The sequence below is a fragment of the Pipistrellus kuhlii genome, unplaced genomic scaffold (assembly GCF_014108245.1).
Source record: "Pipistrellus kuhlii isolate mPipKuh1 unplaced genomic scaffold, mPipKuh1.p scaffold_m20_p_2, whole genome shotgun sequence".
NCBI lineage: Eukaryota > Metazoa > Chordata > Mammalia > Chiroptera > Vespertilionidae > Pipistrellus > Pipistrellus kuhlii.
Window position 1 is genome coordinate 45,305,624 of NW_023425515.1, and position 21,078 is coordinate 45,326,701.

The 21,078-nt window shown below is 35.0% G+C and overlaps 1 protein-coding gene across 13 annotated transcripts in view; it reads right to left on the reverse strand.

Moving 5' to 3' along the window:
- Positions 1–21,078, reverse strand: part of ATP13A3 (ATPase 13A3) — an 89,111-nt gene that overhangs the window by 56,796 nt on the left and 11,237 nt on the right. For 9 of the 13 annotated variants that reach the window (XR_006742071.1, XR_006742072.1, XR_006742074.1 and 6 more), the window contains exons 3-8: positions 10,185–10,283; positions 6,521–6,694; positions 5,024–5,206; positions 4,656–4,726; positions 3,272–3,352; positions 736–805 (exon numbers count right to left, since the gene is read on the reverse strand). Coding sequence is in view for 6 of the 13 variants with exons in the window: in XM_045583852.1 (XP_045439808.1) it covers positions 736–805; positions 3,272–3,352; positions 4,656–4,726; positions 5,024–5,206; positions 6,521–6,694; positions 10,185–10,235 (630 nt within the window). In the remaining 7 variants the exon portion in view is untranslated. Of the gene's footprint in view, positions 1–735; positions 806–3,271; positions 3,353–4,655; positions 4,727–5,023; positions 5,207–6,520; positions 6,695–10,184; positions 10,284–14,535; positions 14,597–21,078 lie in introns of those variants that run through there. The other 4 variants (XM_045583851.1, XM_036443924.2, XM_045583854.1 and 1 more) reach the window with 4 other exon arrangements.

Consider the following 21,078-nt stretch of genomic DNA (forward strand, 5'->3'; position numbering starts at 1 on the left):
TACTAGATTTATTATCAAATAGTTGCGACCTAACATAATCAAAGCTGAAGTATTAACAGGATCTGAGGAAGAAGAGGTTGTTCTGATTCCAAGAATTGATTTGTGCCTCCCATTTAAATTAATTCGAAGACAGTTTCCCGTGATGCCAACATTTGCGATGACTATTAATAAACCAAAGGACAAACTCTAGACAAAGTAGGAACCCATTTTCGGACATGGTCAGCTATATCTTGTTTTCTCTCAAGTTCGAAGAGTGTGGAACGTTAAAGTTGTAAATACTTCATCACAAGGGAAATTAGTCAAGCACTCTGAAAGTGTTTTTACTCTTAATGTGGTACACAGGGAGATATTAGAATAAGTTTAATCAATTTATCAGTCATTGTTTTTATCACTGTTGTTTTTATATCATGTTTTTGTTTTTATATCTTTTTTGTTTTTATATCATATCTTTGTTGTTATTGTTTATTCATTAATCAATTTATACAATATTTTCATATACATTTTACTAATTTTCTTTCATCTCTGACACTTCTATTACAGAAAAAGAGCAAATAGTGGTATTACAATATCTCTTCTAATTAATTTATTTTCAATGTGCACGAATCTGTGCATCAGGCCGCTCGTAAAAGATGATAAACAGAAAATTAAGAGGTCTTATTACTTAAATTATGGCTCTTTTCAAATTGACAAATCTATTGACTACAAATATTGAGACATGTATACTAATAGTCTTACCTCCTTAATTAGAAGCTTAAAAACAGAAGGCACTTTCACAGAAATTTCATTTATTCCATAAAGCAATTTTCTATGACAAGAAAATATAATAATAGTATTACATTACATTACATTACATAATAATAGTGTAATATTGGGAAGTTACTTCATTACATAAAGCTCAAACCACAGACTGCTCCTAAACTAGAACTTACACATTCATGTTTCTATATGCTTGTCTTCTACAATTCAAATTCTCTACCTTTAGTATTTAAATTAAATAGGTAATACTGGATAACTATACAGCTATCATTTGATTTATTCTAACTCATATCTTTTTGTGTGACATATATCTTTCTAACTAGTCTATAATAATGTCAGTAAAGATTTTCTTTTCCATTCTCAAACAAAAATTCTTAAATTGCAAGTAATTTTTGCAAAACCTAAATAAATAAATTTAAGGGACCCAGTACTATTTTTCTAATAAGAATATTGTTCTTTGCCCTAGTTTGTTTGACTCAGTGGATAGAGCATTGGCCTGTGGACTGAAGAGTTCCAGGTTCGATTCCAGCCAAGAACACATGCCTAGGTTGCAGGCTTGACCTCCAGTGGGGGTCATGCAAGAGGCAGCCAATCAATGATTCTCTCTCATCATTGATGTTTCTCTTTTTCTCCCTCTCCCTTTTTCACTGAAATCAATAAAAATTGATTAAAAATAAAGAACCCTAACCAGTTTGACTCAGTGGATAGAGTGTCGGCCTATGGACTGAAGGGTCACAGGTTTGATTCCATTTAAGGGCATGTACCTTGGTTGCAGGCATATCCCCGATAGGGGGTGTATAGGAGGCAGCTGATTGATGTTTCTAACTCTCTATTCCTCTCCCTTGCTATCTGTAAAAAAATAAAATAAAAATAAAAATAAAAAATCAGTAAAATATACCAAAAAATATTTTTTTTAAAAAGAATATTGTATTAAACCCTAACCAATTTTTCTCAATGGTTTGAGCATCAGCCTGTCCACTGAAGGGTCTCAGATTCGGTTCCAGTCAAGGGCACATACCTCAGTTGCAGGCTTGGTCTCCAGCCCTCATTGGGGTATGTGCAGGAGACAACCAGTTGATGTGTACCTCACATCAATGTTTCTCTCTCTGTGTCTCTCCCCCTCCCTTGCATTCACCCTTAAAAAAAAAAATCAATGGGAAAAATATCCTTGGGTAAGGATTAATAAAACAAAATAAATGCCCAGCTGGCGTGGCTCAGTGGTTAAGCATTGACTTATGAACCAGGAGGTCACAGTTCCATTCCCAGTCAGGGCACATGCCTAGATCCCGAGCTCAATCCCCAGTGTGAGGCATGCAGGAGACAGCCAATCAATGATTCTCTTTAATCATTGATGTTTCTTACTCACTCTCCCTCTCCTTTCCTGAAATCAATATATATATATATGTGTGTGTGTGTGTGTGTGTGTGTGTGTGTGTGTGTGTGTATTGTTCATTTCACTGAGCCAAACTGGTTTCGGCTATATTGTTCATTTCAAAGAACTGTATACGGAACATTTTCTTAAAAAAAAAAAATACTTTTAAAAAGTTGCTTAGCAATGGCCAGTATTACTCAGTGGTTAGAGTGTCACTGTCCCGGTCAAGGGCTTGCACCTGGGTTACAGGTTCAATCCCCAGCCCATCCAAGCAGATGTGTCTCTCTTACATCTCTCTCTCTCTTACCTCTCTCCTCTCTCCTCCTCCTCTTCCTCTTCTTTTTCCTCCTCCTATCTCCTTTCTCTCTCCCTCTCTTTGCCCCTCTTAAAAAAAAATCAATGGAAAAATATCCTCTCATGAGGATTAACAATAAAAAAAGAAAAACTGTTTAAATCCTTCTGCTTAAAGTCCTTATAATAGTACTTTATATATGATAGAGTAATTCTTTCCTTTTAAGAATCATAAGTGTAAATGAAGAGACTCTTACTAGTATATTCTTTACACTTTGAAAAGATAAGCATTTTACTATAAGAAAATTTCTAACTTAATTTGAAAATGGCACTTATCTTTAAATATGCAATACACCAATACATTTTAATACTTTAGCAGACAATAATATGATAACAAAAGATTGTCTTCCAATTTATAAATTTCACTGTAATAAATTTGAGCTCATGCTTACAATTCCCAATATATAGCAGTAAAGTCCAAGATGCTATCAATTATAAGATATACCCATTATTGTATATAAAATTAAGAAAGACAAAAGATGACTCTCCAGCCACTGTATAACACATTCCCCTTTTAGAAATGTTAAAATGTGGGGAAATGTACACCTTAGAACTGATGAAATATGGTATATTTTCAGGGATATCAACTTCATATCAGCACCAGTATTTTTATAACTCTTAATCTGAAAGATAGCCTTACCCAAATAAAAAATCAATAAGTTGTCAAGTACTATATCTATAATATTTAAATATCTGTTAATATGTACAACTATATGGTAAAGGGTGAACTATACATACTACTGTATTTCGGAATTTTGATAATAGATCTGACTTTAGTTGGATAAAAATTACCTGTAGGCATGCATCCCCTTTGTCAGTCCTGCACTATGCTTTTCATAAATTGACGTACAAGAAACACCTTCATCCAGTCCCCTAAATAAATCCAAAGTTTTTACTTTAAACAAAGTTTAAAATATCCAAATGTCTTAATGCCTCATTTTTCTATATTCTGATTTTGAAGTGTGACTTCCTTACAAACAGAAATCCTTAACAAAAAAATTAGATAATGAATGGGAATTTTAAAATCTAATCATCCCTAAGATAAACAGTAGTAAAAGTTCTAAGTCTCGAAAGTGGCAACTTCTATATTATACAATGTATCTATCACAAGATAAGATGGCTTTAAATATTCGTGTTGTATAATATTATTATTATCTTTTAAGGCTGTGCTCCAAAGCTGTAAGAGCTAATAACTAGACTAATAAAATTAGAGTATGATAGTTTGAGAATTCCAAACTAATAATAAAAAAATGTTTTACTCTTTAGTTAGTTCCCCCCCTCTTTAATTCTTTAAGCTTCACAGTAAGAAATCCTATTCACTTATTTTCTTCCTATAAAAGCATTCATCGAAATCGTTCCCTGATCTAATACATGATTTTTCCCACTGAAATTGATGACTTCTCCAAAGGCAGTAGCAATCAGCTGCAAGTCAAATTTTTTTTTTTAAACTGAAACACCAGCTCATTGGCAATATTCTGTAAGGCAATGGTTCTTAACTAGGAATGGTCTTCACAACCATTTGGAAATGCCTTGGTCCATTCCAGCATATTCTAATTCTTTAGTGTCAGGGGGTTTGGGGGATTGCTAATATTAAGAATTCCTTTAGCACTCTCAAGCAATGATAGTTGAATTTTTATAAGAATCCCTTTAACAAAGGCAATAAAAATAGAATTCTAATTAACTAGTACTTATATAACTTGAAGCCTACACAAAAATTTATCCAGTGATAAATTTTAAGAGATTACGCCAATTTGTCCTACCCAACGTTTAACACATTTGACAATGTCCCATCTTTATTTACATAGTGAAGTTAAATTTCTATCTCTTCATTCCTCAAGTAAAAGTGGGTGGAACTGTGGCATATTGGGAGGTAACAGTTCAGATAGGTATTCTCAAAGTTCACTTTGAGATGAACCCTCAAAAAGAAAAGAACTCAGATGTAGTGGATTTTAGGATCATACTACTTTTTCATTTTTATGTAAATTTTGCCAAGATACAAGTTGCAAGTGACATTTCATTCTAAAATGGTTAATCAGTATTCAAATAACACTGGAAGTTGCTAATGATAAGTCAATAAAACCTATTCAATTTTATGTAACATTACAATGATTTCTTTTCTATCTAGAACATTTTCAATATACTCATAATATAATCCAAACAAAAGAAAATCACTTACTTTAAGAAATCAAAATTGTGAAGCGTATCATTCCAGAAATATTTTACACTATGGTGGGTGAAATAACGAATCTGTAAAACACATAAATGTTACATCAAAAAGCATTATCATCACCAGTTCTCAATTACATTTACTAAGACAAATCTATCATCTAACAACATATTAAATTTAAAGTGATTACATATGAAATGTAAATGTAGTTTCTTTTAGTAATACCTAAACTTTTATAATACAGTAAAAACAAGTATTTTATATGCATATAAGTTTATCTCAAAAATAACTCCAAACACAAAATTACAACTATACATGATAGCATAAAATGTAACAATTTGATTTTTAAAGAAACCTTGAAACTAGGATTACAATACCTGTTCTGATTGTGTCTGTGAATATTTACTTATCTCATGCCTGTTCTCTTCAGCCAGATTTTCAGTTAAAAGAACAGAATGGCCATTTGAAATCTTATTAGCCATAGATTTTGGACTCGAAAATTGATGAGTTTTCAGAGAAAGCAAGCGAATTTTTGCACAAAACCACATTCTGAATTCATCCTTACAAGAGAGAAAGGTAAAGAGTCAATTATGTATATTACACAACTGCCTACATTTTTATTTGATTTCCATTCTTTATGATATTTACTCATCTCTGAGAAAACATCACTTCCTACTATTAAACCATTTCATAAAGATGTATAAATTCGAATGTGAAGAGCTTACAACTTTAAATGGCATACTTCACTAACACAATATCCCATAAAAGTTCATGAGTACTTTCTTAATTTACCCAACATATTTAGACTAGATATTAACATATCCTAAAAAATACTTCCAGGTAGGATCATTGGAAAACAAATAAACCCAACACCCTGGGTTGATGAAACAGCATAACATAGTAGAAGCAACTGGTTTGGTGAATGAGAGATCCTATAGTCCTAACTATCCGGTGACCTTGAAGGATAGCATCTAATCTCTCAGAGCATCTAAAGCTTAAAAGGAAGTGTTGCAGCGCCGAAACCGGTTTGGCTCAATGGATAGAGCGTCGGCTTGAGGACTGAAAGGTCCCGGGTTCGATTCCGGTCAAGGGCATGTACCTTGGTTGCGGACACATCCCCAGTAGGGGGTGTGCAAGAGGCAGCTGATGGATGACTCTCTCTCATCGATGTTTCTATCTCTCTCTCTTTCTCCCTTCCTCTCTGTACAAAATCAATAAAATATATTTAAAAAAAAAAAAAAGGAAGTGTTGGATTTGATCATCTTTAAGATTCCTTATACTCTAATAATATTAACTTCAAACACAGGTGACTGAGAAATACTAGGATTAGTATTCCTCATTATATCTTACAGTGGTATTCTCCATATATTAGAGGCCTTGTGCACAAAATTTGTGCACTGGAGGTGGGGGGAGAGGTCCCTCAACAAGCCTGCACCCTCACCCAGTCCAGGACTCCTCTGGGGATGTCTGCCTGCTGGGGGGATCGGGCCTAAGCCAGCAGTCAGATATCCCTCTCCCAGTTCAGGGCTCTGGGCTCTCACAGTCCAGGACCACTCGCTCCTTATCACCCGTCAGCAGCTGAGATGGGAGAGGCTCCCACCACCTCCTCTGAGCTTGCCATCCCTGAGCCCAGCTTCTGGATGAGTGGTGCTCATCCAGTGGGAGCAAACTGACCACTAGGGGTAAGCTCCTGCGTTGAGCATCTGACCCGATGGTCAGTGCACATCACAGCGACTATTCCACCAGTGGTTCAACCATTCGGTAGATTTGCATATTAGGGCTTTATTATATTGGATATTGAAAAAAGTACACACAAAGACATTCTTTTACTCCTCAAATAACCAGCTACAGTACAAGTAAATCTGCGGACTTACAGTAGTCCTCAGCAGCACCACTTCACAGTCTTTGATTGCAGCTCTAATACAGGTTGCCTTCACCCGCCACTCAGGCATCCAATAGAGGAGGAGGAGGAGAAAGCCACCAGTGCAAACCACTCCTACAGAAACTACAGCGAGCTTCCAGCGACACAAATTATAGCCATAAATTTCCTGCATGGACATAGCAACCATGATTAATCATCAAGTGATATGAAAGATAAATTCCAAAGTTCTTTGTTTTCCAAATGGTTGTTATTGTCTTGTCAGATAAACTACAAATATTTTCTCAACCCATAATTTTATCTTTAAATTTTGTTTCTGATAAGCTCATTGTCAAAGGTATACTTTTAAGTGGCAAAATCTGTTGATATTTACACATTACTTTCTACATTTGATGTTATCATTAGTAACATACCGTATTTTCCGGTGTATAAGATGACCGGACGTATAAGACGATTCCCTAATTTTACAGTTAAAACATAGGTTTAGGCCTATATTCGCTGTATAAGACTACCCCCCACTTCCGAGGCAACACTAGTTCTTTTTTTAATAGACCGCCTCTCTAACTCAGCCAATCCAAGCAGGCTTTTTATGCATGCAAATTATACATGTTCTGTACCTGAAGCTACACTGTGCTCTAGTAAAAAGCCTGCTCAGATTGGCCAGAGTCAGAGAGGCGGTCTATTAAAAAAAAGAACTGGTGTTGCCTCGAAGTGGGGGGGGGGGTAGTCTTATACAGCGAATATAGGCCTAAACCTGATTTAACTGTAAAATTAGTGGGTCATCTTATACGCCGGAAAATACAAAATACGGTAATGCTTTCCCACTGATATAGTACATTCCCATTTAATATACTTTCCTAGAATTTTTATAATTCCACTAGAGGCCCAATGCACTAAGATTCATGCAAAAATGGCCTCCCTTCCTCTGGCTGCCAGCATCACCTTCGCTCCAGTCAGAACCGCCTTTCTGCTCTGGCCCAGAGCTGCCTTCCAGCCTTCCCATGCTACCTAGAGGCCCAGAGCAGCCAGGGGCGGTGCAAAGCGCCTGCATATGCAAATTAGCCCGTCATCTTTGTTGGATTAATTTTCATACTCACTCCTGATTGGCTGATGGGTGTCACAAAAGTACGGTCGATTTGCATCTTTCTCTCTTATTAGATTTTTACATTTATCTTTTGAATTTTTCTAGAACTTTTCTCGTTATAAGATAGGTTTTTTTTTTTAATAAACTATATTTGAAATAATTCCCAATTTGCTAAAAAGCTACAAAAATATTAAGAGTTTCTGTATATCCTTTATCCACTTTCCACTAATGTTAATATCTTGGTACATTTTTCAAAATAAAAAAGATTAGTCCAGCCAGTGTGGCTCACTGGTTGAGCATCAACCTATGAACCAGAACGCCCCAGTTTAATTCTCAGTCAAGGTACATGAGCAGGCTTGATTCCCAGTAGGGGGAAATGCAAGAGGTAGCCTATTGATGATTCTCTCTCATCACTGATGTTTCTCTATCTCTCTCTCTTTCTCACTTCCTCTCTGAAATCAATAAAAATGTATACTAAAAGAATAAAAAATGTTAACATTGTACATTATATTAAGTAAATCTTGTCTTTATTAGGATTTCACCATTTTTTTCACCATCTTATTTTTGTTTCAGAATATAATTTAGAATATCATGTTGCATTTAGTTAAGTTTTAACTTTTTTTTACCCAAATCTTTACTAATTGTCTCAATACTACTGTTACTGATCAATCTAACCTTTTGACCCAAATTATTCAAATTGTTTCAGTTACCCTAACAAGGGCTGCCAATTTTAGCAAATAAAAATGCAAAGGGCCTATTTAAATTCAAATTTCAGATAATAACAAAAACTAGTTAATTTTTTTGTTGCCCTTTGCAATATCATGGACATACTTATATTACAAATGTATTTCTTGCCGAAGCCGGTTTGGCTCAGTGGTAGAGCGTTGGTCTGCAGACTGAAAGGTCCCAGATTCCATTCCGGTCAAGGGCATATACATTGGTTGCAGGCACATCCCCGGTAGGGGGTGTGCAGGAGGCAGCTGGTCGATGTTTCTCTCTCATCAAAGTTTCTAGCTCTCTCTCTCTCTCCCTTCCTCTCTGTAAAAACTCAATAAAATATACTTTTTTAAAAATGTATTCCTTGATTATCTGAAATCCACATTTAACATTTCACAGGGAGTCTTATATAGGGTAGAACAAAAGTAGATTTACAGTTATACCGTATTTTCCGGCGTATAAGACGACCCCCTAATTTTACAGTTAAAACATAGGTTTAGGCCTATATTCGCTGTATAAGACTACCCCCCACTTTGAGGCAACACCAGTTTTTTTTTAATAGACCCCCTCTCTGACTCTGGCCAATCTGAGCAGGCTTTTTTTCGTTTCAAAAGTTGTCTTATACGCCAGAAAATACGGTAAGTACTCAAAACACTATGTTATTGTATTATTTGTTAATAACTAGAGGCCTAGTACACAAAATTTGTGAAGGGGGGCTCCCTCAGCCCAGCCTGCACCCCCTCCAATCTGGGACCCCTAAAGGGATGTCCAACGGCCAGTTTAAATTGGCAGTCAGACATCCCTCTCACAATCCGAGACTGCTGGCTCCCAACTGCTCGCCTGCCTGCCTGATTGCCCCTAATTGCTTCTGCCTTCCAGCCTGATCACCCCCTAATGACTCCCCTGCCAGCCTGATCAATGCCTAACTGCTCCCCTGCTGACCCAATTGTCTCCAACTGCCCTCCCCTGACAGCCCTGTCACCCCCAACTGCCCTCCCCTGCAGGCTTGGTCACCCCCAACTGCCCTCCCCTGCCGACCCGGTCACCCCCAATTCCCCTCCCCTGCCAGCCTAGTCACCCCTAACTACCCTCCTCTGCCAGCCCGGTTGCTTCCAACTGCCCTCCCCTGCTGACCTGATTGCCCCTAACTGCCCTCCGCTGCCCTCCCCCTCCCCCCCCAACTGCCCTCTGCTGCAGGCCTTCCCACCCCCCACCCCAACTACCTTCCCCTGCCAGCCTGGTCACCCCCATCTGCCCTCCCCTCTGGCCTGATTGCCCACAACTGCCCTGACCCTGCTGGCCATCTTGTGGTGGCCATTTTGTGACCATATGAGGGCAACCATCTGGAAACCACATGGGCTGGCCATCTTATACGAGGGCATGATGGTCAATTTTCATATTACCTCTTTATTATATAGGATGTATTATTTTCAATTGTAAACTACTTTTTCCCCACCTTGTATTTTATCTGACAACTATCTCCTTCCATTCGCCACACACAGAAAAAATTGAAAAGTGTGCTTTTTAAATTAAGCTGATTTTAAACATTTTATAAATCAAAGTTAGAAATCTTGGATTTGGAATTATATTTTAAGCATTAGCTAACATAACTTCTCAAATTACCAAATGAAAAAACATACTTCTTCCTCTGTTTTAACAGTTCAGAAGTGAAACAGGAATTATTCTAAAACAAATAGAAATGTTACATAACCCCAATTAAAAAACACAGTCAGGATGAAGAAAACACATTGACTTAGCTGTGTTTTATTTTGTTTTTTAATTTACTTTTCTACTTCCTTAGTATAATAAATTGCAGAGATAAATTCTTCACACTTTATAAGTAAATAATATTGGTTACCATTTCATCTTCTTGACCCTGGTTGATAGTCTTCCTTTCTTCTTTGTCCATATCTACAGTGATTTAAAAGGTCTTGTACTCTAGAACAGTTGAAGACAACTAAGAGATGAAGGGAACAAATGTTAGGAAATTATTTCTCCTAGTATTCTATATAACTTCATATTATAACATTTCTTGTTGTGACACATGTATCAATGTTTAACTGGTACTTAAATAATCACTACATTGCTAGCTGGTTCTAATGACATTTTCAATGGTGTGCCAGTTCTTGCACCAGCATAACTTAACAATCACAAAATGTGGTATATTTCATTCCTAAATTTCTACTAGCAATAGCTTTGCTACAAAACAATTTAAATTTTGGGAGAAAATACTACAGAATCTTCCCTTTCATTACCCAGATTCAGAGTCGTAACCTAGTTGTTCCGTAAAGTGCTTCACACAATTCAATTTATTGCTTGAGATATAATGCAGTGAAACCAACCAGCAGTGAAACCAACCCAAAATCTCTTAGGGATTAAAGTATCATCCAATGAATGTTTATTAAGCAAGCTATTACATGAATGACATTCTTTGGCCATTAGTCAATCCCTACGGTATGTACCACTACTGGAGATCACTCAACTGATTTCCCCATTCTCATTCCCAAGTCCGATAAGCAGTCTTTTGACAGTTTCTGACTACTTAAGATGCTAGCTAGTCTAGGAGAAAATTCATTGAGCTCATCAACAAAGTTTCCCCCCCCTCCCCCCCCCCGGTATTAAAAAAAAAAAAGAGATTAACTATAAACAATCGGCCACACATTAAAGAGATTTGCAAATTATAGAACAATGCCTATTTTCTCATGAAACTTTTTGGTTATGGCAAATAAATATTTTTCAGAAAAAAATGTTACTTAATATGTAATAAATGTATTATTGTCACATCTTATTAAACTAATATTCTCATAAATCTATATCAATTTTAACTAACATGGTATCAACAGACATAATGCACATAAACAAAAGCTTTTTAGAGTTCACAGTAAACATGAAAGGTTACCAGTCTGAGCCCAAAGACTTGGAGAGCCACTGCTTAAACTAGGCTGATTGATTTCTGCAAAACAGTGGTAGGTAATAAAACCTCTCTCATTCCTAATGCCATGTTTCTAACTCATCTAGCCAGTGTGTAGTACAGGCCTGATACATGGTAGACACTCAAAAATTACTAGAGTGAATAACACTTGTGCTAAAATAGCATTAGCTGTTTAATGTTTACAAATGTTAGGAAATTATTTATCCTAGTAGACTATAAAACTTCATATTATCACATTTCTTGTAACTTATGTATCAATGTTTAACTGATAATTAAGTAATCAAGTAAAACACCCAAGTAAACCAACTATATCATTTTAAACTAATCCCATATATAAGAATACTGAAATCTCAACAAAATGACCAATGAAAATATTGATGCTTCCTATACCAGCACCCAGCACTTGTCTACCTACTGGTAGCCCTGGACAGGGGGTCAGGGTTAAGTAGAGCCAGGACTTTCTATAGAAATAAAACACAGAATTTTAAGACAGACAGATGACTTAGTGCCATCTTGGAAAAGAAACTTCAGAAATATCTGGTCCAACTTCTCCAAAAGAAGCCATATTATTAAAAAAAAAAAAAAAAAACTTTGAAAAATTTAGTAACAAGTTATTCTTAGTCTAGGCAGTGTTACAGCCATGAAGCATGTTACTACCATGCTAAGAATGATCCATCAAATCAATATGATGTAAGGAAGCAGTTCTCAGGAACCATAACCTGCTGCTATGGACTATGGGGAGAATGAGCTACTAGCCCAACCTCTTCCCTATACAAAAGATCAGCAGCTGTTACCTGAACATGTAAGAGATAGACCAATCTTGCAAGATTTAAATGTGCACATGCCCGCTTTCATGTGATTTAATAGGAAAAAAGAAAACAGAAACAAAAGGTGAGATAAATTTACAACAAACAGAAAGATAACTGATTGAAGCCTAACCATATTAAAAATCACATTAAATATAAATGGTCTAAACATCAATAAAAAGGCAGAGATTGTACTGTACTTTTTTTTAAAGCAAAACTATAGGCAACTACATGCATTTTAAATGTAAAGGTACAATAAGTAGGTTAAAGTAAAAGGAGGATATATCATGTAAGAGCTATTCAAAATAAATGTATTAAAATCAGATAGCAGATTTCAAAGTCAGAACATTACAAAGGATAAAGCAATTTCATAATGACAAAGGAGTCAATTCATAAGCACATCATAATAATCCTAAACATGTATATAAGCCTTCAAAATACACAAATCAGAAACTAATGAAACTGGGAGGAAATAGAGAAATTCACAATTACTGTTGGAGATTTCATTTCAATCTCTCTCTCTCAATAAGAGATAGAACAAGTAAATTAAAAATACTAGTTTGGACATAGAAGATATAAACAATAGTATCAATCAAGTGGTCCTAATTGAAATTTACAGAACATTCTACTCAACCACAGCAAAATATATTTTTAAACTTGTACACAGAACATTTACCAAGAAAGACCACATTCAGGGACATAAAAAAGATTCAAGTTACACAAAGTATGTTGTAAATAAAATGTAATTAAATTAGAAAATAGTAACAGAAGTATAAGTAGAAAAGCCTTAATATTTGGAAACAAAATACACTTCTGAAAATCTATGAGTCAAAGAAATCAATGGGGAAACTACAGTATTCCAAAGTTGAACAAAAATAAAGATTAGCATATTAAATGTGTGGAATGCCACTAATATAGTAGTTAGAAAATTTATAGCACTACTTCCCAGTATCTAAAAAAAAGGTCTGAAATCATGACATCAGCTTCTACCTTAAGAAGGAAGAAAATAGCAAAGTATACCTACAGTAAGCACTGAAGGGAAATAATAAAATTCAGAGTAGAAATCAATGCAATAAGAAACAGAAAGATAGAAAAAAAAATAAATGAAAGAAAAAGCTGGTTCTTAGATATCAATAAAATTAATCATTTCTAATTTTTAGTTAAGACTCAAAGAGAAGGGGGTGGGGGAGAGATACAAATTAATACCAGGAATATGACAGGAAACATCACTACAGATTCTATACATATCAGGATAATTAAGGAATATAATGAACAACTTTACACTTATACATCAACTTTTCTGCAGATTTGAGCATATTTCCAAATAAAAAAAATGTTTTATCAAGGGAATGGCCATGAATACTGTTAAAGCCAAGTTAAAAGCTGAGTAATAGGTACATGAGAGTTCATTATACTAACCTACTTTACAGTATGTAGAAATTATTCATAATATAAAGTTTTTAAATCAATAAATGCAACCATCTGAGAATTCTGCCTCTATAAATCTAAAATAACTGTTCAACCTATTGTGTACAGGCATTATCTATAAACTCATACCGCTGGATTTTGAATCTAACTAGTCTTTGGTCTTGTTTTTTTATTCATTGCCTAGAAATATAGATGTGCTTCCTAACTTTTGTAAACCTCAATTTTTCACTGTAGAATCTATTAGTAAATACTTGTGCTTTTTATGACTTTAGAAAAAGAATTGCCATTAAAATTCAGTGTTTTCATTTAGTCCATGTACTTATAACAATTTATAACCTTTTCCTCAAACATCTGACAAGAGTTCACCTTAATCTAACATAACTGCATTTTCATCTTCTACAACCTGACCAAAACAAAAAAATATTCCTATTATTTTAAATGTGCACTGCCTATAACAATCTATTTCCATACTTTTAAAAACACAATTCTTGAACAAATTATCTCTTTATTCTTTTTACAAGTGTTATTTCTCTGAAATTTAGCTTCCCTTTAAAGGTAAAATTCTTTAACTCTTACCCAATTTTACCAAAATTGAGTTAAAAATAATTTAAATAAAATGTTGCTCTAAAAGCCACTCACTAATTATTATTCTCTTTAATATACCTCATAGAAAATTACTAAGAACTCACCTTTTACATAAACTTTTAGTAAAATCTAATGAGACAATACCAAATTTACATTTAAAACATATACATATTATAAATGTATATTTAAATTTTAAAAATATATCTAGAGATCCTTATTATTTCTATGACTCTATAAAAACAAAAGTCTATATAACACATTTTAAAACATTGATTTATCAAGATGAAAATACATTTTAAATACTATCCTACCATATATCTAATTAGGACATCTGAAGTATTAACATTAAACTTCTAAAATCCATTTAACTTACAGAAATATAACTTTGGTGATTTGCTGGAATGCATTTTTAATCAAGTCACTGTCTAGATCATAGGAAACAAAGAAATTTTTCTTACCAATTGCACTATAATTATTCCTTCCAATTGCTGATGTTAGCAGAGCTTTCAAAAGCTGGCTCTTAATAAAAATAAAATAAAACTAAGCAAAAAAAAATTGTTCAAATAAGAATTTTCTGTCAAATATTTGTTTTGGCTCTTTTTGAGCTACTTGTAAAATAAGACATTAAAATTTAGGATTTTTTAATTCACTAAAGTTTTCAGAAGATAAACCTTCTGCCAACTGACTACCACTGGTAGAGCTCCTATTACTTGAAGTCCCAACTCCACAGGGCATGCCTGAGCCTTGATGTTATCTAAAGAGCAAGGAGCTTATAGGCTATTGTGCTTTAACCAAACCCTTCCTTGCATTTACAATGAACTTGATTTTTTTTGGTAGGTGAAAATAGCAGCATAGCCAAAAAGTGAAGCTATCAGAAATAAATATCACTAAGTCTAATACTAATTTTTTAAGTTTACTTATTATTTCCATTATATAGTTACTAAGAACCATTAAATAGTTTAACCATTTAAGTACATCTTTAACCTAGGATAAGAGTTAGTCATATTTCATTTCCTAAAACAAGATGAACTGGTCTCAATAGCATAGAAATCCCCAATCCTCTAAGGACCACTCAGCAAAATATGTTTTTAAAGATCCTGAAGTAATAAACAGCACAGCTAGAATTCTCAATATTTTATTGTAAAAAAAAAAAAAAAAAAAAAAAAGAGGTTCTGCCTTCACAGTTGGAATAAAAGTACCCTAATACATATACAATGCCTACTCTGCTCATTAAACCACTCCAATTTTAGTATCTATACAAATGTATGTATAAAAGTGGAGGGGAGAGACCCAATCTCCCTATTACAGTAACCAAATTATGATAACTCTTTTTGAGGACAAGACTTACTACTTCAAGTCAGCTCCTAACAATAAGAATGACATAATATAATTTAATGAATACATGGAAATTTTACAGGGATACCAGCTAAATTTTAACAAAGCTCCACTCAATACCCATTTTATCACTTCCCATCTTGGACTTTCTCTTATAATACATGCTTTTGTTTCTGTGTTTAGACTTAAGGAAGACCATTGTATGCAACATACACCAAAGCAAGACTGTATTTACATTTGTAAGGTGTAGTTTTTGTATACTTACACTTTTTTGTATGTTACAAAACAATGTGATAGTTATAACAAAATAAGTTCTAATTAGGAAAGATAATGCAATTATCTGTCACAGAAATCAATATTAAGGACATTAAGAGTTGTAAACGGCTACCAGAGGGAACAGTGTGTTTGGGTAAAAGTGAGGGAGAAGCTTTAGTGCTTTTTTGAATACTTTAAACATGTACATGTAATGATTTTTTATTGATTTCAGAGAGGAAGGAAGAGGGAGAGGGAGAGAGAGAAACATCAATGATGAGAATCTTTTATCAGCTGCCTCTTGCAGGCCTCCCCACTGGGGATCAAGCCCACAATCTGCGCATGTATCCTGACTGGGAATTGAACCATGACCTCCTGGTTCATAGGTCAACCAATGAGCCATGCCTGGCAGGGATGTAATAATATTTTTAAATAATTAACTTCTAATTCTACAATGCATGGTCAACCTTGGGTTTGGACTTGTAGAATCTCCAAAGCACTTCATGGTGCTCTACCAGACTATTCTCCAAATTCTCTAAATCTCACTCTTAATTAAGTTACTTTAGCCCAGGCAAGTATGTTTAAATATTTTTTTTATTTTTCAATTTAGTTGATATACAATATTATATTAGTTTCAGGTGTACAATATAGTGATTAGACATTTATATAATTTACGAAGGGACCACTCTGGGCAAGTAGTCATTTTGAAGATTCCTTTAACATGTATATTTCTAGTAAGCTACAGCTAGCTCTTTATATTTATTTTTATATTCCTAACACATTTTGGCTCCACTGGGAAGTACTAGCCAGTGACACAACATAAGTACAGTAGCAGCAAATGCAAAATTATTTTATCAAATTAATTAATCTATAAGCATTAAGTGAATATATATACCATATTCATTACCATATTAGGAACAGGAGATATATAACTTTACCCCAAAACACATAATACAAAACAAAAACAAATGTAAAAAGTAGAGAACTCTAGAATCAGCTTTAACTTGTCTTTAAATGACAATTTAACATGACTATTTGCAAGTTCCTTCAAATGTCTTGGTTCAACTTCGTCATTAAAATGAGGCAGTTGTAATAATTCATCCGATGCAATCCAACCATGAAAGTTTTTACCTAGGCAAATATTGCCTTTGTATATAACCTGCTGTTACACTCTTCCACCAGTAGGTGACATTCCAACACTGGTAAGGAGAGAGGAGGACCGTTTTCTCCGGTCTTCACAGCACAACTGACCAAGTGTTGTTAAGAGGTTATAGAAGATTTTTTTTAGTATTGGAGGTACTAATATGGAAAAGTATGAGTTTTCTATATAATAGAGCCTGTTTCATGTGTCTCAATAGAAACATAAGATATCAATGAACACAAAACAAATGACAATGGGAAGGAGGAGGAAAACAGTACATTATTATTCCCTTTATACTATAGATTCCTCCCAAATTCACAATTGTCTGACACTAGAATTTAGGGATCTTGCAATATTGTGGAGCAAGAAGGAACAGTAACATTTAAAAAGCTCATAAACCTATAAGAAAGCGAGAGAAGTTTAAAATTAATGGTAAAACATTACCTGCCCATAGATGGCAAAAAAAAAAAAAAAAAAAAAAAAAAAAAAAAAAAAAAAAAAAAAAAAAAAGCACCCTTAAATGTTGCTATCAGGAATGCACCTTTTTGGAAAATCAACTGATATTAAAATTTAGGATCCCTATAAACTTTGATCCAACAAGCCTAATTAGAAATTCATGTCACTTGTACCTATACAAACTACCATTAACCATTTCTTCAAATTCCTCTGCATTGTTAGACTTATGAAATAAGTAAAAGTTTTGTGCTTTTTTTTTTCCTTTAGGGACAAGAATAAAATAACCTACTTTAAACAAACAAGGGTATTTTCAAACAAGCACAAAAGAATTTGTGTGGTATGGGCATCTAATAGAATAGGAACTCTCAAATCAAGAGTTCTAATAAATAATAAACAAACCAAATTCATAAGTGTGCCTAACTCCCCTAACTAAAAATTACACTTTTAAATTCAGGTGTAAAATGATTGTTTTGTTGTTGTTAATATATAAATCAATGTTTATCCCATTCTAATGCAAATTAGTGACACTTCTAAAAAATAATGCTATTAATCCAAATCCCTAGTAACTATATATTTCTATTGGCAATTTAAAAGACAGTATTTGAAATTTAAACATTCATAGTTCTAAGATTCATACTTTTCACCTGGCTTTCAAATGTATTTTTTGAAAACAGACCCTTGAAAGATGCTGCTGTCTACATTTCATTCCTTAATTTGTTGGTAAAACTTTCTGATATTAAGTTCCTTCATGCTTGACTTTCTAGCAAATATAAAAAATGCTAATTTTGATTAAGTGAAGATTTTCCCCCCTGTTTTGAAAAGGCAATATTGATTGGAAATAATTAGTAAATAATGCCTGTGGAAATATTCTGTAAACTAAAGGTCTTTGTATAAATGTCAGTTATTATTATTACGGTTGGCACATTACCCAAATATATTGATTTGTTAAAAAATCCTTATTATAGAATGACCACAGAAAATGAGAAAGTTCAGATTTCTATAATGGTTACACCATGAGAAAACCATTATCCTCTTCAACAAAAATTTAAAGTTCCGTATTTTTAAAACATTTGTTAAAGGCAGATGCTAAGGTCTTTGTACTTTCTTCCTATGCTGAGTCAACATGGGTGGGTTTCAAACTGGGAAAAAGGAGTAAAGTTGAAAAAGGCTAATTAACATAATTATATTTTATTTTTGTCATTATTGCTAATCTTCACTGCAGGACATTTTCCCTTTGATTCTTAGATAGTGGAAAGGAGGGGGGAAAGACAGAGAGAAACACCAAGGTGAGAGAGACACATTAATTGTTGTCTTACGCATGTGCCCTGTGCCCTGTGCCCTGACTGGCCAGGAATTGAGCTTGCAACCAAGGTGCCTGCTTGTCCTTGACCAGAATTGGACCTGGTGGTATCCTTGAGTCCATGGGCTGACGCTCTATCCAAGAGCCAAACTGGCTGGGGAACATAATTTTTAGAAGTTGATCTTAGAGCCTATCATTTATAATTGTAAACTTGTAGGACTGTACTTTTTGTGCAGAATAGTTTGCTAGTGATTTTGTGCTTCTTTGTGTTTGGGTCTTCATCTGAAAAAATGCAATGTGAAGCATATTGTAATATAAATCATGAATAAAATTGATTTTTCTTTCTTGCAAACATAATAATCCTGAAGTAAACCAGGCTGAGTAATGAAAAAAATTATTTGGGGGTTTGCTATTAATAAAAAAAAAAAAACTGAACATCTCTGGGATCTATGTGTTAACTCCTAAACATAGTAAAGACTTAGAAGTATAATTCTCCTGAAAGTTTTCTTCTATTCTCTTTTTTCCTTCTCTCCTCTTTCCTTTACCCTACCCCCATCTCTCATCACATCCTGGCCCTTCTCCACTTTGCTGCTCTATTTTTTTTTTACATATCTCAGTAAGAATGCACTTTATTTAACTGAAATAGACAATACTATGAACAGTTGAGACCAACTTTGAGCATGTGCATGCAGTGACCACTGCGCCAATAGCAAAAACAGCTTCATCTAAGCTGCATCCTGCTTTTACTGTAGCTACTTCATAAGAAAGTAGTGACTAGGCTCCCAAGATAACCCATGAATGACCTTCATACTCCCACAATAAAGCTGAATTACACGCCACATTAAGCTAGCCTGGGTTGTGTAGCAGGTAGTCAGGTAGGAAGTTTCTACTTCCTCTGCCCGCTTCTTAATTTTTAATATTCCCCAAGCCTCCTCTTCCTCTGCCCACTTCTTAACTATTAATTTTCTCCAGGCTTCTCTCTTTGTAACATCACCAGGGCCCAAAGATGGCACTACTAACCTACCTATGCCTCTTCTCCCTAACCAGAGAGTACATAGCATAAATCACCATGGAACTGCCAAGGCAGCAGGAGAGAGAGAAGGAGAGAAGGGAGAGCTTATCTCACCCACTAAACAAGGAGGGAAAGAAGAGGGAGTTGTCATCACACTGTTTAAACACAGAAGCCAGCAGTCTTGGAGCTTGTCAAGTTAAAGTTGTTAAATGCTTCTCATAAATTCTGGGAGAGCCATAAGTAAAAGGGAAACCTTGAGATCTAGTCTGTACATAGATATTCAACCTACCTTGGAATTTTAAACCTATAGACAACAAAAGAGTATAAAAAGCCAAACCTCTACCAGGCAGCACTCAGCACTCCTCAGATTAGCTAGGAAGCCCATCTGCATTTCTTAAGCCAAAAATCTATACTACAATAATAAAAGGTTAATATGATAATCAGAGCAGACGTTTTCTGGATGTCCATCTGGACAAAGCCATAGTAGCTGCGAGGCCAGAGGCTCAGGCAGCCGTGGGCTTAGGCAGCCGTGAGAGGGGTGATGGGGACAGTGCCTTCCCCTGTTCAGCCCAATCGCCTTATTACAGAATGAGGAAGGCCAGACAGTGGCTCCATGGGGAGCAGGCCTAAGCCATCAGTAGGACATCCCCTGAAGGCTCCTGGATTGTGAGAGGGGGCAGGCCAGGCTGAGGAACCCCCCATCCTCCCCAGTGCACGAATTTTTGTGTACCAGGCCGCTACTAGTTTGATAAAATTTCTATGCCTTGCTTCTTCAATAATTTGCTTTATTTCTTTAATAAGTTTGCTTAATTACAGCACCACCCTCTGAGATCACTCATTTGAATTCTTTCTCAGGAGACTAATAAGAACCAAAGAGGGGACAGTTCTCTCTCTTCAACTCAGGGGGTTGTCAGATAACACCTTTTCTAGTGTTTCTGATGCCTACAAGATTTAGAGATTTATCTTGGGTATTAGCCATTTGTTCTCAAGATAAGCCTCTGTTGCAATTGGCTGCAAGCTGCCTAAACTATTTCGCTTTATTTAATTTTCTTGTCTCTGTTTCCCTATTCCTCCTGCCCTGGAATTTTCCTAGCTTCTCACTATTCTGTAACACAAGTAACAAAATGCAGTATGGAGCAGATGTGGGGAGTGGACATGGCTCCACTTACAGGATGACTCATTAAAGTCTGGAAGTCTTCCTGACTCAGTTCCCTGAACTATTCCACTTTTTAACTTCATTCACTCCTGCACAGTAGCAGCAGTCAGAGATATTGGCAGAAACATAGATGGAACTCGTGCTATAGCGATCTTACAGATCACCTGTTCTTCTTGGATTGGAAAGTTATGTTTAATTTTTTTTAAAAGTTATAGTCAATTTTTCATTACTATAGACAGAACGTTTCACCAACATGTTCACCAATGAACTTAAAACAGTGTCTTTATCCTCACTAAGTAGGATATTGTTTGACTCCAGATTATTGTTTGACTTAGGAAAAGGGAAATTA